This window comes from Haliotis rufescens, unplaced genomic scaffold (assembly GCF_023055435.1).
Source record: "Haliotis rufescens isolate VD_foot unplaced genomic scaffold, xgHalRufe1.0.p SCAF_19, whole genome shotgun sequence".
Lineage (NCBI taxonomy): Eukaryota > Metazoa > Mollusca > Gastropoda > Lepetellida > Haliotidae > Haliotis > Haliotis rufescens.
The window spans coordinates 13,008,408-13,024,295 of NW_025963879.1; the positions used below are offsets into that span (position 1 = coordinate 13,008,408).

At 40.4% G+C, this 15,888-nt stretch overlaps 1 protein-coding gene across 4 annotated transcripts in view; it reads right to left on the bottom strand.

Moving 5' to 3' along the window:
• Nucleotides 1-1,428: 1,428 nt before the first annotated feature.
• Nucleotides 1,429-15,888, bottom strand: part of LOC124138901 (anoctamin-10-like) — a 36,918-nt gene continuing 22,458 nt past the window's right edge. For 3 of the 4 annotated variants that reach the window (XM_046505794.2, XM_046505795.2, XM_046505793.2), the window contains 5 exons: nt 14,967-15,173; nt 14,434-14,625; nt 13,108-13,242; nt 12,517-12,633; nt 1,429-7,403 (listed from right to left, as the gene is read on the bottom strand). In XM_046505794.2, coding sequence (XP_046361750.2) covers nt 7,320-7,403; nt 12,517-12,633; nt 13,108-13,242; nt 14,434-14,625; nt 14,967-15,173 — 735 coding nt within the window. In that variant the 3' untranslated portion in view covers nt 1,429-7,319. The remainder of the gene's footprint in view (nt 7,404-12,516; nt 12,634-13,107; nt 13,243-14,433; nt 14,626-14,966; nt 15,174-15,888) is intronic. The other variant, XR_006861708.2, reaches the window with a different exon arrangement.

Consider the following 15,888-nt stretch of genomic DNA (forward strand, 5'->3'; position numbering starts at 1 on the left):
TACATTTACTTATTATTTCCAAAACTATTTCATCTTGTTGATCAATGTGACCATAAGCCCTTATACTATCAATAAAAGTGACAAATGCGCTTACGAATGGCGCAGCACAGGTTGAGAACTAGTCTAGAGTTCTGCTATATCATCCGGGTACTCACGGGAAAAAACAATTACAAGGGCAACAACCAGTCCCGAGGAATTGCTTTAAATCAGTCCCCCTTTCTTACACATATCTAGATGAAAATTGGAGGTTTATGTCAATTGACATCCTGACAATTATTTAAGATAATATATTTGATGTAGATATGTAACCCATTTTTCTGGATAATAGGTAAAATAAGACAAAATTGAAGTTCTGCTTTGTTCATATGCCTTGAATTGAGATAATATCAACCAAATAAACTTTCATTCCCTATATGCTAGTTAAAAGCCAGACCGAAATTGTTCAGGTCGAGGGGTCTTTCAGTTGTGTTAATCATCTTTGTATCAAACGGGTTTCAAATTTAACAAAAATAAAAGCTTGACTTGAAATATATTGTGTCATACATTGACATGGTACAAGTAAATAGAGTGGGATTTCACATAGAAGGCATGACCATGCATGATCATAAGCTTAGAGCTAAATATTTTATTGATTTGTCTCTCTTTGCAAGATAAAAAGGCGAAAAATCTATTTTGACACTGAAAGATTGGCATGTGCGTACCAGATTAATATTTCATGGCATTCAGCCTACTGCACTGTAGCATCCAGAATACCACTCACCAGGGATCAGCATCTGGCTAGCAAAAGGGGGTCTGCATGCACCCTCTTCAGTGTCTGCTTTTCTCTTCTGACTGAATCACCATGTATGATCATATTCATGTGTTGAGACTCATTGCAGCAAGAACCCCCAGATCATATGTTAGTATGAAGCACATGGTTCTGTGCACAGCGCACAGGTCACAAATCAGGTGAATTTAAGCAATTTCGGTCTCACCCTTGTGCACCCTTGCATCCTTGTGCACACTTCAGGGCTAGATTTGGTTCATTATATATATACTGGTACACATTATTATGTGTAATATACTCTTAAACCGACTTGCGGTCCGTTTGTAAGTGAAAGGGACTTCATAACCATCTGGAAGTATATTTTTATCATCAAATCTGTTTTGTATGTTTTGTCATTTGTAAGTGCCAAACATTTTCACATTTTAACAGTATTTGTCTTACGGCCTCCGTCCCTCAATCACGTTTTGATTTGAATTCAATCCTGGATCCACCACCGACATTCATTCATGTCCATAAAGGTTCATCTGGACTATCTTCATCCCCTGAATATTCCACCATCGCAATGTCTTCTTGCCTTGCACAGTCACCAATAATACAAGCTGATTCGGAAACTACTCTCGACCAACTTTGATGTTAACAAGAAAAATCAAACAAATCATCGCAAAGATTCATTATTTTATTATACTGGTAACAATGGTTAAACATGTTAAAAGGATATATGAATAAAATTTAGTACAAATAAAAGAATCCAGAAGAGTCGTCAAAATAAAGAAACAGATGGGGTCAACAACATGAGCAACTCTGATGCCTACTGACAGGATAACCACATCAAGCATGTCTTGAGATGTATCAAAAATAATTCATCTTGACCCCATGGAGGTATGACCTTGACATTTCCACATGTTATGGAGTGGTCAGCACTGAGCTCAACATGGAGCATCTCAACAAACAGTTGTCACAAAACATCTAACACAGTTCTCATCATAATTGATCTCCTCAGCATTTAGTGAGCATACCCTGAGATGTAAAATGCCACATGGCTCTAGACTCATGTCCACTGTGGATATATAATAATGCTTAATAACAAAGAGTGTAGGAAATCAGTATTTCACTCATCCTGTATAATGGCAGTCAGAAATAGGATCGCAGTATGGCACAATCATGATTATCACTAAAGATGAAATAATCGAACTGTCATAAAACCACATTGACAGCTTTTATGATATGATCAAAAGAGACGAACCTCATTAAAATCAGATCTTTGTGCTTCCTACAGCTATAGAGTAGCACAAAGATCTGATTTCAATGAGATTGAAAAGAGACAATTTCCTGTGTCTCTAAATTTACAGTAGCAGCTTGAGAGGACTGACCTATCATTTCTCGTTAAATAACTTTAACTTCACTTCATAAGATTATCATTAATCACTTTTAGTTGTGTGTAATTCAAAGATTAAGATACAAGAAAAACTTCCGTCCATATACATTCTGTAAAGCAGCTGTTGTCATGCAATCAGTATCATTGCAGAGTTAACACAAAGTGGGAAACCACTGTCGTAACAGTAACTGTTTATCTTTACTTCAATTAGGCAGGTATATAGTTTTGTTATTTATGGATAAATCTTTTCTAAATTTTGAATAAGTAAAAGATATTAAATATGCTTTGATAATTCAAAGCTCTTTGTTGACATTATTTTGTTTATAGTTTTGTTTTTACTCTTATTTAAAAGAACTATTTTTAAGAATTTACTTTCCATCAAGCCTGACAATGTTTTTGTTCATCATATTGCCTCCTGAATCTCGTCAGATTTATCGGTAAGACAAGACGTAAATGGTCAGACCTTGCATAAATAAATGTTTTTACTCTTATTTAAAAGAACTATTTTTAAGAATTTACTTTCCATCAAGCCTGACAATGTTTTTGTTCATCATATTGCCTCCTGAATCTCGTCAGATTTATCGGTAAGACAAGACGTAAATGGTCAGACCTTGCATAAATAAATGTAAGTTCAATGTTATCATACATTTAAACATTTTTGTGATAAGTTGTAAAGAAAATAGCATACAAAAGCTGCTTAACACCCAGGAAGTACATAGGGACTGACTGACTGATGGAGGAAAGGGGGAGCACACATACAGGGTACATGTTTTCATGAGGAAAGTATGTGCATTGTTGTTACAATATGCTTTCATCAAAATCTGGTAACAAGGAGAGAATTTTTATGTCTTCAATGATAAACATATATTTTTGTGACAATACTGGTTGGAAGGCAAGGAAGATAACAAGAAAGAAAAAGCCTAATGTTATTTTTGGTTCTTCAAAATGTCATCTGAAAATTTTGCCATGTGAGCTGTGATGTTTAAGCTTGTCTCAAGGTTCTCACAGTTTAAACGTTTCTATGCATAATTTGTTCAGGTGAAAATATTCTGATGAAAACAATAATTACTCTCGCTTCACAGAGTATTACCAATAAAACACATTAGCTTCAAGACAATGTCAATAGGCATTCAGCGAGTGTATTCAAGTCTTAACAACTTCTCAATGTCAATGTTCTTGCATCACTGATCAAATCATGTTTGTAAACAACACGATATGAAAGACTTTCTAGACTTCGGCATAGCTGTCACCAAGGTGGAAATATATGGCTGATATATTTGTACACTATGATTACATAATATTCTCCACACAACTGAGAAAACACAAGACCCAATACACAATACTTCAACCCATACCCTATAATGTCAGTTTTTGAAATAAATACATGTATATTCCTATCACCAAAAACAGCATGCATACATGGGACTCATCACTTAACTAAACACAAGAAATAGGAATATATTATTACATGTATACATCTGTGACACCTATACCTAGTAGAGTCAGGTATCGTAAATCTCTACATGCTCCTAAGTCCATTACACTTTACATAAATGCATATGTATAATTCATGATTCACGCCAACCATGAATGTTTTCTGAAAATCTATTCATGTATCAAGTTCTATTTATGATATATGTACATCACACCACGAGATAAAATACTGAAATCTGATTGGCTACCTAATTAATTATCATGCACATCTGCGCCTTGGGATTTCCCTGTACTCACAGCCTTGTTTCCACCGAAGTCAGGCTGAGAGATCATCATCTGTACTTATTGACCCCTTGCGATAAGTATATATATATAATAAAGCTCGAAACATTTAAAATATATCAATCACTGTTATCTTTCTTAACTTGTGACCCTTGAAGAAACTGGGTAGAATAGGTCTTCAGCAACCCATGCGTGCCGTAAAAGGCGACTATGCTTGTCGTAGTAGGCGACTAACGGGATCGGGTTGTCAGGCTCGTTGACTTGGTTGATGCGTGTCATTGTATCCCAATTGCGTGGATTGATGCTCATGATGTCAATCACTGGACTGTCTGGCTCCAGACTCGATTATTTATAGACCACAGTCATATTGCTGAGGCGGCATTAAACAACAATCAAACAAATCTTAACTTGCACTGAAATCTATGAGTACTAAATTTGAAGGACTAGCGTACAGTATAACTGTCAAGCTGTATGGTTTTAAAAGTATAAGGAATCGGAAGAAGAACACTGAGCATTCCCTAACCTGAAACCAGAATGGTAAACTGGTTCAAATGACCAGCTGTGTCTCTGGATGTCTTTTAGTTTTTTTATTTGGTATATGACATCACAAAAGGTTATAATGTAAGTCTAATATACAACTAGAAGGCTGCCACATACTTTGGCTACCCGACTCTATCAGTCACTAGGAGACAACTAAATCATTGTCAGAACTACATGTAAACGATATATCATTTTTGTTATAACAATCACATATTCAGGGATGGAAATAAAAAATTATGGACAAAAAAAACTAAATTAAACTTTTACTCTAAAATAATCAGTCACCTATTCAGATTTGTGGTCCTCCTCACTGAATACAAACACTGACTAGATCTAGTTACTAGTTCCTAGAGCAAGGGCAGGTAACTCTAACCACAGTGCTTTAGATGGCGAAACATTTACTTTATGACTAGCGACTCTGCATTTAAAATCGTCATATGAAAGAAAGTTGCTGAATTGATTTTTTCAAAAACCTCAAACATGAGAAACAAAACCAATAACAAAAGTTATTTTTACTGTATATTGGAAGACTGGTGATGAGGATGGTAATTGAACTACTACCACTACCACTGAAGGATTATTATATAGGTCATAAGGACTACCACATAAACACATGCCTCTACTGAAATATTTAATGTCAAATGTCATTACATTTGAATTCCACATTTATGCAAAAGGCTCCTGTAACAGCACTAATTAAAACATGAAGAATGTGAATACATGAATACATGTATATAATAAATAAGTTTTTTAAAAGTTTTGGGGTACTGAGACTTTTCCTTGGATGTTGTTCATTCCAAGTTGAGCATTTTCACACAACTGGGACATAAATCCCAATATTAATACTAAAAGATGAGCTTTTCAATTCTATCCCTCTGTGAAACATTAACATTTATACCAAATTGTAACACACACTAAAACAACAACCAATAAACCCTGAAAATATATAGTTGCTGATAAAAGTACACTAGATATGTTATGAAAAGGTAGGAAAGTATAAAAAATACTGAAATGCATAAAAGCAGATGAAGAAAACAATTCACATGATAAGTACCAACATCAATACAAATATCAACAATAATTATCTAAAATATTTTGGGACAAAAATGATATTTAATAAAGCAAATTACTCATATTGTTATTAATCCAGATGTTGTTTTGGTTGTTAATCCAATTTAATATAAGTTCTTGGTACAAGCGAACAGAGCATACAGAGTAGCATATCTGATTTCTGAATCTCAAAAACAAACTTAAACAGGCAGTTCTGAATTGAAATAATAAAGGCCACATTCTTATTTTCCGGATATTTCATACATCCTGTTGTGTCATAGCATTTGATTACTCCAAAATAGTGGTTCAGTTCATCAATATCTAAATCATCTATCAAAGCAACAGATATTTTCATGTCCCATGATCAAAACTATCACAGAGACCCAAAGAGATGAGACTTTGGGGGAAAAAGACAGAGGTATAAGTATTTAATCTACACTCCATTCAAAGGAAAAGATAAGCAACATGATATGTTCAGTGGCATATTCAGATCAACAACTTAACTTCTATTAACACATAAACTATTCACTAAATTGTTCTGTAACTAAAATGTACTACAGAAATAGTAAAAATATTTCCTTTATAAAAGTAAAGGAGTATTGCACAACACTTCACACACAAATAACTCAACACAGTCACCTAAGTTGTAAGTGGGTGGTCCAGAGGTTAGTGGTTCAGTTCATCTAGCAGAAGACCTAGGTTTGATTCTGCATATGGCTTCATTATGTGGAAAATATCCCAGAACAAATCAGTTAAACCAATCATTTGTCCCAGCTTTAAATGTAGAATATCAAAATAAATTTTGGAATACTATTTTCTGAACAACAAGTTATGGATCAATAAAATGATGACAGAAATTTAGTTTTAAAATGAATTAATCTTCACTCATCAAACCAACATCTAAGGTATTCATCACATGTACCCAGGACGTTTTTGAGCTTCTAACACATGCTTGGATTGACACACCAGAGGTTCATGCAAACACATGATACTGAGCATGGCAGTGGTTAGGTGAATAGTCTCTGCACTGTCAGGCACATGGTGACAGGAAGACCATGAGTGCTAGACTCTTGATGAAGGCTTCGACTAGTTTTGCTACAGTCAACATTCAAGGATAGATGAAGTTTTATGTCAATACCAGTATTATACTAGTATACTATATATATAACTATAATACCAGTGTTATAGACTTTTAGAAATTATGCAATTACATTTTTGTTGCCTTCATAAATTTAGGACATGATTTACTCACACGCTGAGGCAGTTAATACTCAAGGTTTGCTTCGGTAAAAAAAACCACTTCATTTGTTTGCCTTAATAGTATCATTATTTAGACAAGTACTTTGAAAATGGAGTTGATTTCTCTGAAATCCAATCAACTCAAACATCAATGTCATCACAATATGAAAAAATCAACAACAAAGTCTTATATACCATCACACACAGATCATTAATGCAAATGCTTATAATTTTTATCAAAATGAGTTTGCAGAAAATTAGAGATGAAAAATAAAACCGAATATTTCTCCACCAGATGGGCAACCATTTTTGGGCAGACTCTGTAGGTATGAATACCTTATTGGTGTATGACAACCTTTTTCTATATAATCCTTGCACTGACATATCAGACTTATGATCGAGTAGCTGTATGCTACTCTCATCTTATGCTATATTTTAGTATATAATTGAAAACCGAAAGGATAGTATTTAGATTTACTCCACTGACTTAACAATGAAAGCAAAAAGAAAGGTGTTGAAAACTGATGCATATCAGTGCCCTGGGTCAGGCCATACTTAGAGATAGAAGTAGAACAAGACGACAGAGCTTCCACCACAGTCTTCCTGGATTACGACTCCCCTGTGCAGGACGGTCTACTTCATGTCGGTTGTCATGGGTTTCCGGGTTTGGATCATTTTCTTCAGGATTTGTTTTGTGCGTGTTGATGCTGCCATTCTCTGTGAACACAAACAATATGAGAGGTAAACAGAAGTATTATTAAGCAAGGTTTACCATATAAATGTGCTGAGTCACCTGGAAATGGCTCTATAAAATATAAGTTGCAATGTGAAAATCTTTGTACATATAAATACAACATTATAGGCTGGTCATGAATCCCTGTGGCATGAGACCCTATGGAGTGAGACCCTGTGGAGTGAGAACCTTTGGAATGAGACCCTGTGAAGAAAGACCTATGGAGACTGCATGTGACAAGAACCTGTAGTGTGAGACCCTGTGGAATGAGACCCTATGTAGTGAGAACCCATGAGACCCTGTGGAGTGAGATCCTGTGTAGTGAGACCCTATAGAGAGTGAGACCCTGTAGAGTGAGATCCTGTGGAGTGAGATCCTGTGGAGTGAGACTCTATAGAGAGTGAGACCCTATAGAGAGTGAGACCCTGAGAGTGAGATCCTGTGGAGTGAGACCCTATAGAGAGTGAGACCTTGTGGAGTGAAACCCTATAGAGTGAGATCCTGTGTAGTGAGATCCTGTAGAGTGAGATCCTGTGTAGTGAGATCCTGGGGAGTGAGACCTTGTGTAGTGCGACCCTGTAGAGTGAGACCCTGTGGAGTGAGTCTGTAGAGTGATATCCTGTGGAGTAAGACCCTGTAGAGTGAGATCCTGTGTAGTGAGATCCTGGGGAGTGAGATCCTGTGGAGTGCGACCCTGTAGAGTGAAACCCTGTGGAGTGAGTCTGTAGAGTGAGATCCTGTGGAGTGAGATCCTGTGTAGTGCGACCCTGTAGAGTGAGATCCCGTGGAGTGAGACCCTGTAGAGTGAGATCCTGTGGAGACCCTGTGGAGTGAGACCCTGAAGAGTGAGATCCTGTGGAGTGAGTCTGTAGAGTGAGACCTTGTGGAGTGAGACCCTGTAGAGTGAGACCCTGTGGAGTGAGTCTGTAGAGTGAGATCCTGTGTAGTGAGACCCTGTAGAGTGAGATCCTGTGGAGTGAGACCCTGTAGAGTGAGACCCTGTGTAGTGCAACCCTGTAGAGTGAGATCCTGTGTAGTGAGACCCTGTAGAGTGAGATCCTGTGGAGTGAGACCATGTAGAGTGAGATCCTGTGGAGTGAGATCCTGGGGAGTGAGACCTTGTGTAGTGCGACCCTGTAGAGTGAGACCCTGTGGAGTGAGTCTGTAGAGTGAGATCCTGTGGAGTAAGACCCTGTAGAGTGAGATCCTGTGTAGTGAGATCCTGGGGAGTGAGACCTTGTGTAGTGCGACCCTGTGGTATGAGTCTGTAGAGTGAGATCCTGTGGAGTGAGACCCTGTGTAGGGCGACCCTGTAGGGTGAGACCCTGTGGAGTGAGTCTGTAGAGTGAGATCCTGTGGAGTGCGACCCTGTAGAGTGAGACCCTGTGGAGTGAGTCTGTAGAGTGAGATCCTGTGGAGTGAGATCCTGTGTAGTGCGACCCTGTAGAGTGAGATCCTGTGGAGTGAGACCCTGTAGAGTGAGATCCTGTGGAGACCCTGTGGAGTGAGACCCTGAAGAGTGAGTCTGTAGAGTGAGACCTTGTGGAGTGAGACCCTGTAGAGTGAGACCCTGTGGAGTGAGTCTGTAGAGTGAGATCCTGTGTAGTGAGACCCTGTAGAGTGAGATCCTGTGGAGTGAGACCCTGTGGAGATCCTTTGTAGTGAGACCCTGTGTAGTGCGACCCTGTAGAGTGAGATCCTGTGTGGTGAGACCCTGTAGAGTGAGATCCTGTGGAGTGAGACCCTGTAGAGTGAGATCCTGTGGAGTGAGACCCTGTAGAGTTAGATCCTGTGGAGTGAGACCCTGTGGAGATCCTGTGGAGTGCGGCCCTGTAGAGTGAGATCCTGTGGAGTGAGATCCTGTGGAGTGAGACCCTGTAGAGTGAGATTCTGTAGAGTGAGACCCTGTAGAGTGAGATCATGTGGAGATCCTGTGGAGTGAGACCCTGTGGAGATCATGTGTAGTCAGATCCTGGGGAGTGAGACCATGTAGAGTGAGATCACGTGTAGTGAGATCCTGTGAGGTGAGATCCTGTGAAGTGAGACCCTGCAGAGGGAGACCCTGTAGAGGGAGACCCTTTAGTGTGAGACCCTGTGGATTGAGTCTGCAGAATGAGATCCTGTGGAGTGCGACCCTGTAGAGTGAGACCCTGTAGATGAGTCTGTAGAGTGAGATCCTGTGGTGTGAGACCCTGTAGAGTGAGACCCTGTAGAGTGAGACCCTATGTAGTGAGAACCTGTGAGCCCTGTGGAGTGAGACCCTATGAAGTGAGAACCTGTGAGACCGTGTGGAGTGAGACCCTGTGGAGTGAGACCCTGTGTAGTGCGACCCTGTAAAGTGAGACCCTGTGGAATGAGTCTGTAGAGTGAAACTCTGTGTAGTGAGACCCTGTAGAGTGAGATCATGTGTAGTGAGATCCTGGGGAGTGAGACCATGTAGAGTGAGATCACGTGTAGTGAGATCCTGAGAAGTGAGACCCTGTATAGTGAGATCCTGAGAAGTGAGACCCTGTGTAGTGAGATCCTGAGAAGTGAGACCCTGTGTAATGAGATCCTGAGAAGTGAGACCCTGTATAGTGAGACCCTGAGAAGTGAGACCCTGTGTAGTGAGATCCTGAGAAGTGAGACCCTGTGTAGTGAGATCCTGATAAGTGAGACCCTGTGTAGTGAGATCCTGAGAAGTGAGACCCTGTGTAGTGAGATCCTGAGAAGTGAGACCCTGTGTAGAGAGATCCTGTGGAGTGAGACCCTGTGGAGACCCTGTGGAGTGAGGACCTGTAGAGTGAGATCATGTGTAGTGAGATCCTGGGGAGTGAGACCATGTAGAGTGAGATCACGTGTAGTGAGATCCTGAGAAGTGAGATCCAGTGTAGTGAGATCCTGAGAAGTGAGACCCTGTGTAGAGAGATCCTAAGTAGTGAGACCCTGTGGAGACCCTGTGGAGTGAGGACCTGTAGAGTGAGATCATGTTCAGTGAGATCCTTGGGAGTGAGACCATGTAGAGTGAGATCACGTGTAGTGAGATCCTGTGTAGTGAGATCCTGAGAAGTGAGACCCTGCAGAGGGAGACCCTGTGGAGACCCTGTGGATTGAGTCTGCAGAGTGAGATCCTGTGGAGTAAGACTCTGTAGAGTGAGATCATGTGTAGTGAGATCCTGGGGAGTGAGACCCTGCAGAGGGAGACCCTGTAGTGTGAGACCCCATGGAGTGAGCCCCTGTAGAGTGAGATCCTGAGCAGTGAGACCCTGTGGAGTAAGACCCCATGGAGTGAGATCCTGTAGAGTGAGATCCTGTGGAGTGAGACCCTATGGAGAGTGAGATCATATGTAGTTAGATCCTGAGAAGTGAGACCCTGTGTAGAGAGATCCTGTGGAGTGAGACCCTGTGGAGACCCTGTGGAGACCCTGTGGAGTGAGGACCTGTAGAGTGAGATCATGTGTAGTGAGATCCTTGGGAGTGAGACCCTATAGTGTGAGAGCCCATGGAGTGAGACCCTGTAGAGTGAGATCCAATGCAGTGAGATCCTGTGGAGTGAGACCCTATAGAGTGAGACCCTGTGGAGACCCTATGGAGTGAGATCCTGAGGAGTGAGACTGTAGAGTGAGACCCTGTGTAGTAGGACCCTAGGGTCTCATTCTACCGTCTCATTAATACTTGATTAATAGCTGAGGAGAAGAAGCAGTTTTCTGGAGAGAAGAGTGTCAAACAACAGGATTCCAATCCACATAGTCAAAGAATGTTTCCATCCCCTCAACTTAAAATGCAAGCAAATGTTGTTGACCCTTTACAGGCCAGCCACTTAAGCAAACTGTTGTATGAAGGCGTCACTCTGATACTCTAGATCATATTACCACTCAACTCCCCAATATTTGCTGAGCTATTGCATTGTATAGGGCTCTGGGGTGACCATATAATATTCGGGATGGGGGGCTCAAGCGGGGATTTGATCGAAAAAAATACACTGTCCCATATAATGCTTTAAAATAAGCGTTATCATTAACATCAAGGTGGGGGATAATGATCTGTAAGCCACAAAAAATACATTGTTGCATGAAATGATTTTTTTTAAAAAACATTCAGCTAATAGTTTCAATTTAAGAAAATACAATGTATATGGTTTTGCAAATGTAGCTGAAAACATATCTAGTCTCCATACAAAATCCAAGCCCCCTCCCTCAATATCAAATAGTCGGTTCCTTAATGCTTCTCTGAATGGTACGATGTGCATAATGCTTTACAATAGTATCAGCATGTCGATCAGCCAGTACATTTTGAAGGATAGCGGTGTGTTTGTGGATACAGAAGCTCTGAATATATTGCCTGCAATGTATTTAGGAAAAGTGTTAATCTAACGAGAAACATATTTGAAATCAAGTCAAGAGTTTTAAGCCTCAAGACAATGCTAGGGAGATTGCCAGGATTAAGACAGATAATTGAGGGGGATGACCTATACCAACAGGTTTAACAAAACAAAACTTGAGAGGAATGTCTGAAGAATCAATGGTTTGGCATATTACATTTCTAAATGATAAAATCATATATATCTATGTCTTATTACATGATACAAGGGAAAAAGAAAAAATTACATACCACTCTAAACCTTGTTTTGGGAAACCAACAAAACAGTTGTATATTAACTAGGATTCAAGGGAAAATACAACATAAATAATTACATGTGGTTGAATTATGTTTTTTGACAAAATAACCATTTTGCAAATTTATTAATGTGCACTCTGTCAGAGTTTGTGAAGGATTGTGCAAAATCAGCATCGGACATTATGAATGCATGAATACCCAGCAATAAGCAGCGAAGGGGAACAGAACCCAGTTACAACCTTGCATCTGGGGTACTGGGGATACTGTTCTGCCCCGCACTCCCCACATGAATCAGATAACAATAGAAAACTGTGTAAACTTAAGATACTTGGGCCGTTTCACACTGAAATCATAGCACTATGACTGTCGTAAGTCAATGCTGAAGTATAGGAGTTACGATAGTTGTACAGTTATGATCGCTTTAGGAAACATGGCCCTGTAAATTGAGAAACAAAATGGCTGCCACAACATTATCAGGACAAGGAGTAGGTGTGTACCGACCTCCTTCATCATGCCCTGCCTCAGCTGGTATTCCTGTCTGGCAACCTGTAGCTCCACCCACTTGGGTACGTCCGGGATGAAGAACGCCACGGCAGCCTTCACCGCCAACACCAGATGCTGCAGCAATGAATACACTTAAAGTCACAGGGTATCAATACACTTCACATTCAGTTTCCATAATCTGTTAAATTTGAAGAAAAGGAGAGAAAAATTATGTAATGTCTCTACCACCCAACTGTCATAGCTGACATAGTCTTCAGAGTTACCTGCCCTTGATTTTGAAAAATAGAAGTAGGGGGCCACATGGTATGTGTAACTTGGAGACAAAAAATTCTCAGAAATGGAGCTTGTATAGACTTGTAAATATACCACAACTTGGTATCAAACAAATTATTCAAACTACATCACTTTATGCAAATCTGCAAAACACAAAATTTCCTGATTGAATAAAGCAGATGGAGCAATGAGGCTCTGAAGGATACACATGAACAGCAAATTCTAACATATCTGAAATGTTTACAAAGTGTTGGTATGCTGCATACAAGTTTTAACAAGCCTGCTGCCACACACCACACGTCCGAGTCTCCATACCTCGACAGCAACAAAGATGAGAACGATGTTGACAGCCGTGACATTGGAAGGCATGAGTTTCTGTACTTCGGGGTCCATCCCGATCAGGGCGCAGTTCGTCATTACCGAGATGACCCCAATAATTTCAAATGCCACCTGAAAGAAAATATAGGAAATCTTGACTAAAGCTGATAAACAAGCATCTGTAATTCAGATAACATAATCTCAAGTCTACAGGATTCATAAATGATTGCAACTGAATTAGTGCAACAGTATCACAGTTTGTCAGTCACACCCAAATCTGCTCTGACATCATACATTAAAACTACATATCTCACTGGACAGTTCCTCATTTTACGTCATAACTAATGGTGGCTTCAGACAAGCAGATTTTAATTGAAACAAAGATTCTAGATCAAGAATTATAAACAAAATAACTAACGAATCATTTTTGGACATCCAACATTAGTCCATGAATATACACAGATACAAACCTTGTGATTCAAAGCCTTGTTGCCTTTAGCCTTATGCAAACAATCAAAACTAGCCAGTAAATTATTATTTCTCTGAGAATTACTAGGAGTCTTTTTTCCAATATCCAAGTCCCTCTGAAAAATTATTACTTTTATTCCAAATCCTAGAATGACAGACAACATGGCACCTATAAGTCAGGTGAGGATATCTTTCCATTTTCTCAATCTAATTAACATGAGATCTTTTACTCTGACACCTCTCTACGTGACATCCGATGACACCTCCATAGAACTTGTGTCAGGTGGACCATGGGCGAACATTGACCACCCAATCTAAACGAAAGACCTCGAGTGAGTGAGTGAGCATAGTTTTACCCCAATACGCCGGGGACACCAGAAATGGGTTTCACACATTGTATCCATGTGGGGAATCGAAACCAGGTGTTCGGTGTGACAAGCGAACGATTTAACCACTAGGCTACGTGACCGCCCCTGAAAGACCTCGAGCCAATCAAATGTCAGCTTATTGAAATGATTTGGCTTAATTTCTTTATCACCTCAATTTGGAAATTTGATTTTAAAGAAAACTCACACGGAACCCAAATATTCCTTCAATGGATGGTACTCCACAACAATATAATGTCACAGCCTTTATTAATTATATTCAGAACAGTCTGATAAACTTCATTTTCAAAATATCCAAATCCAAATTGCTGGTCTGAATGCTTCGCTCATTCCGAGAATTTTGAAGGTCGAAGCTCACTCAGGGTTCATCTGACATGTCCTTCTATGGAGGTGTCATCATGTCTTCACACAGTGAGGTATCGTCTCCGAGTAAAAGGGCTGATTTTAATGAGAGTGACATTATCTTTACCTGCCATGCACCAATGTTTGGCACCGACTCTGAGAAAGGCCTCTGGAAGATTTTGCACATCTTAAAGGCATCGGTTCTGATTTCTGTGATGTTGTTGAGAAGTGCCCACAGAGCGGCCAGTGGAAAGGCGGAGGAGAAGAGGTAGACATAGCCAAACTGCAGAAACAGCTCCAGGTAGTCGTCCATTGGACCCTGCAACATGATGACAAACGGAACTTCAGTCTCTGTAGAAGGTACCAGGTAAAAGTACCAAAATAAGCATGAAAAGTGTTTAAAATGTTCACAAGTTGTTTATAGTACTAATGCCATTATTTTGATCTAGTTTGTGTCAAGGGTTGAAACCTGCAGTTTCTCACCATGCCCTCCTGTATTGGAGGCAGTATTTGGTCATCTTATGATAAAAGACTTCCAACATTAAGCTGACATGCCGCGATATTTCTGGAATACTGTTAAAAGCGTTGTTAAACCCAATTCACTCACTCACTCACTTACTCCCCGTGTTGTACAAGTTAATAGAACGGGGTTATACTGACATCATAAGGGTCCATGGTGGCCTCCAAGTTGGCCTGCTTCTGCACCACCTTCGCCACATCGTCCCGGCCGTTCACCATCTGCAACGCCTCCGTCTTCTTCAACACAGTGTCCAGTTGTCGGGCTCGGCGGCGGAAGATGAAGAATGGCACGATAGCCTCTCGGATCTGACCCACGACCTGAGATGTTATGAGCAGACAGGCCAGGTGCTGAGGAACAAATACATAATGATTAGATTCATCCACATAAACATGATCATACCTCTTACAATGGAGGTCTCCCGTGGTGTTGGAGGTAGTCGCATGGTTGTAAGGTTATCATAGAGGTCTCCCATGGTTGTTGTGAGGTTATCATGGAGGTCTCCCATGGTTGTTGTGAGGTTATCATGGAGGTCTCCCATGGTTGTTGTGAGGTTATCATGGAGGTCTGCCATGGTTGTTGTGAGGTTATCATGGATGTCTCCCATGGTTGTTGTGAGGTTATCATGGAGGTCTCCCATGGTTGTTGTGAGGTTATCATGGAGGTCTCCCATGGTTGTTGTGAGGTTATCATGGAGGTCTGCCATGGTTGTTGTAAGGTTATCATGGAGGTCTCCCATGGTTGTTGTGAGGTTATCATGGAGGTCTCCCATGGTTGTTGTGAGGTTATCATGGAGGTCTCCCGTGGTTGTTGTGAGGTTATCATGGAGGTCTCCCATGGTTGTTGTAAGGTTATCATGGAGGTCTCCCGTGGTTGTTGTGAGGTTATCATGGATGTCTCCCATGGTTGTTGTAAGGTTATCATGGAGGTCTCCCGTGGTTGTTGTGAGGTTATCATGGAGGTCTGCCATGGTTGTTGTGAGGTTATCATGGAGGTCTCCCATGGTTGTTGTAAGGTTATCATGGATGTCTCCCGTGGTTGTTGTGAGGTTATCATGGATGTCTC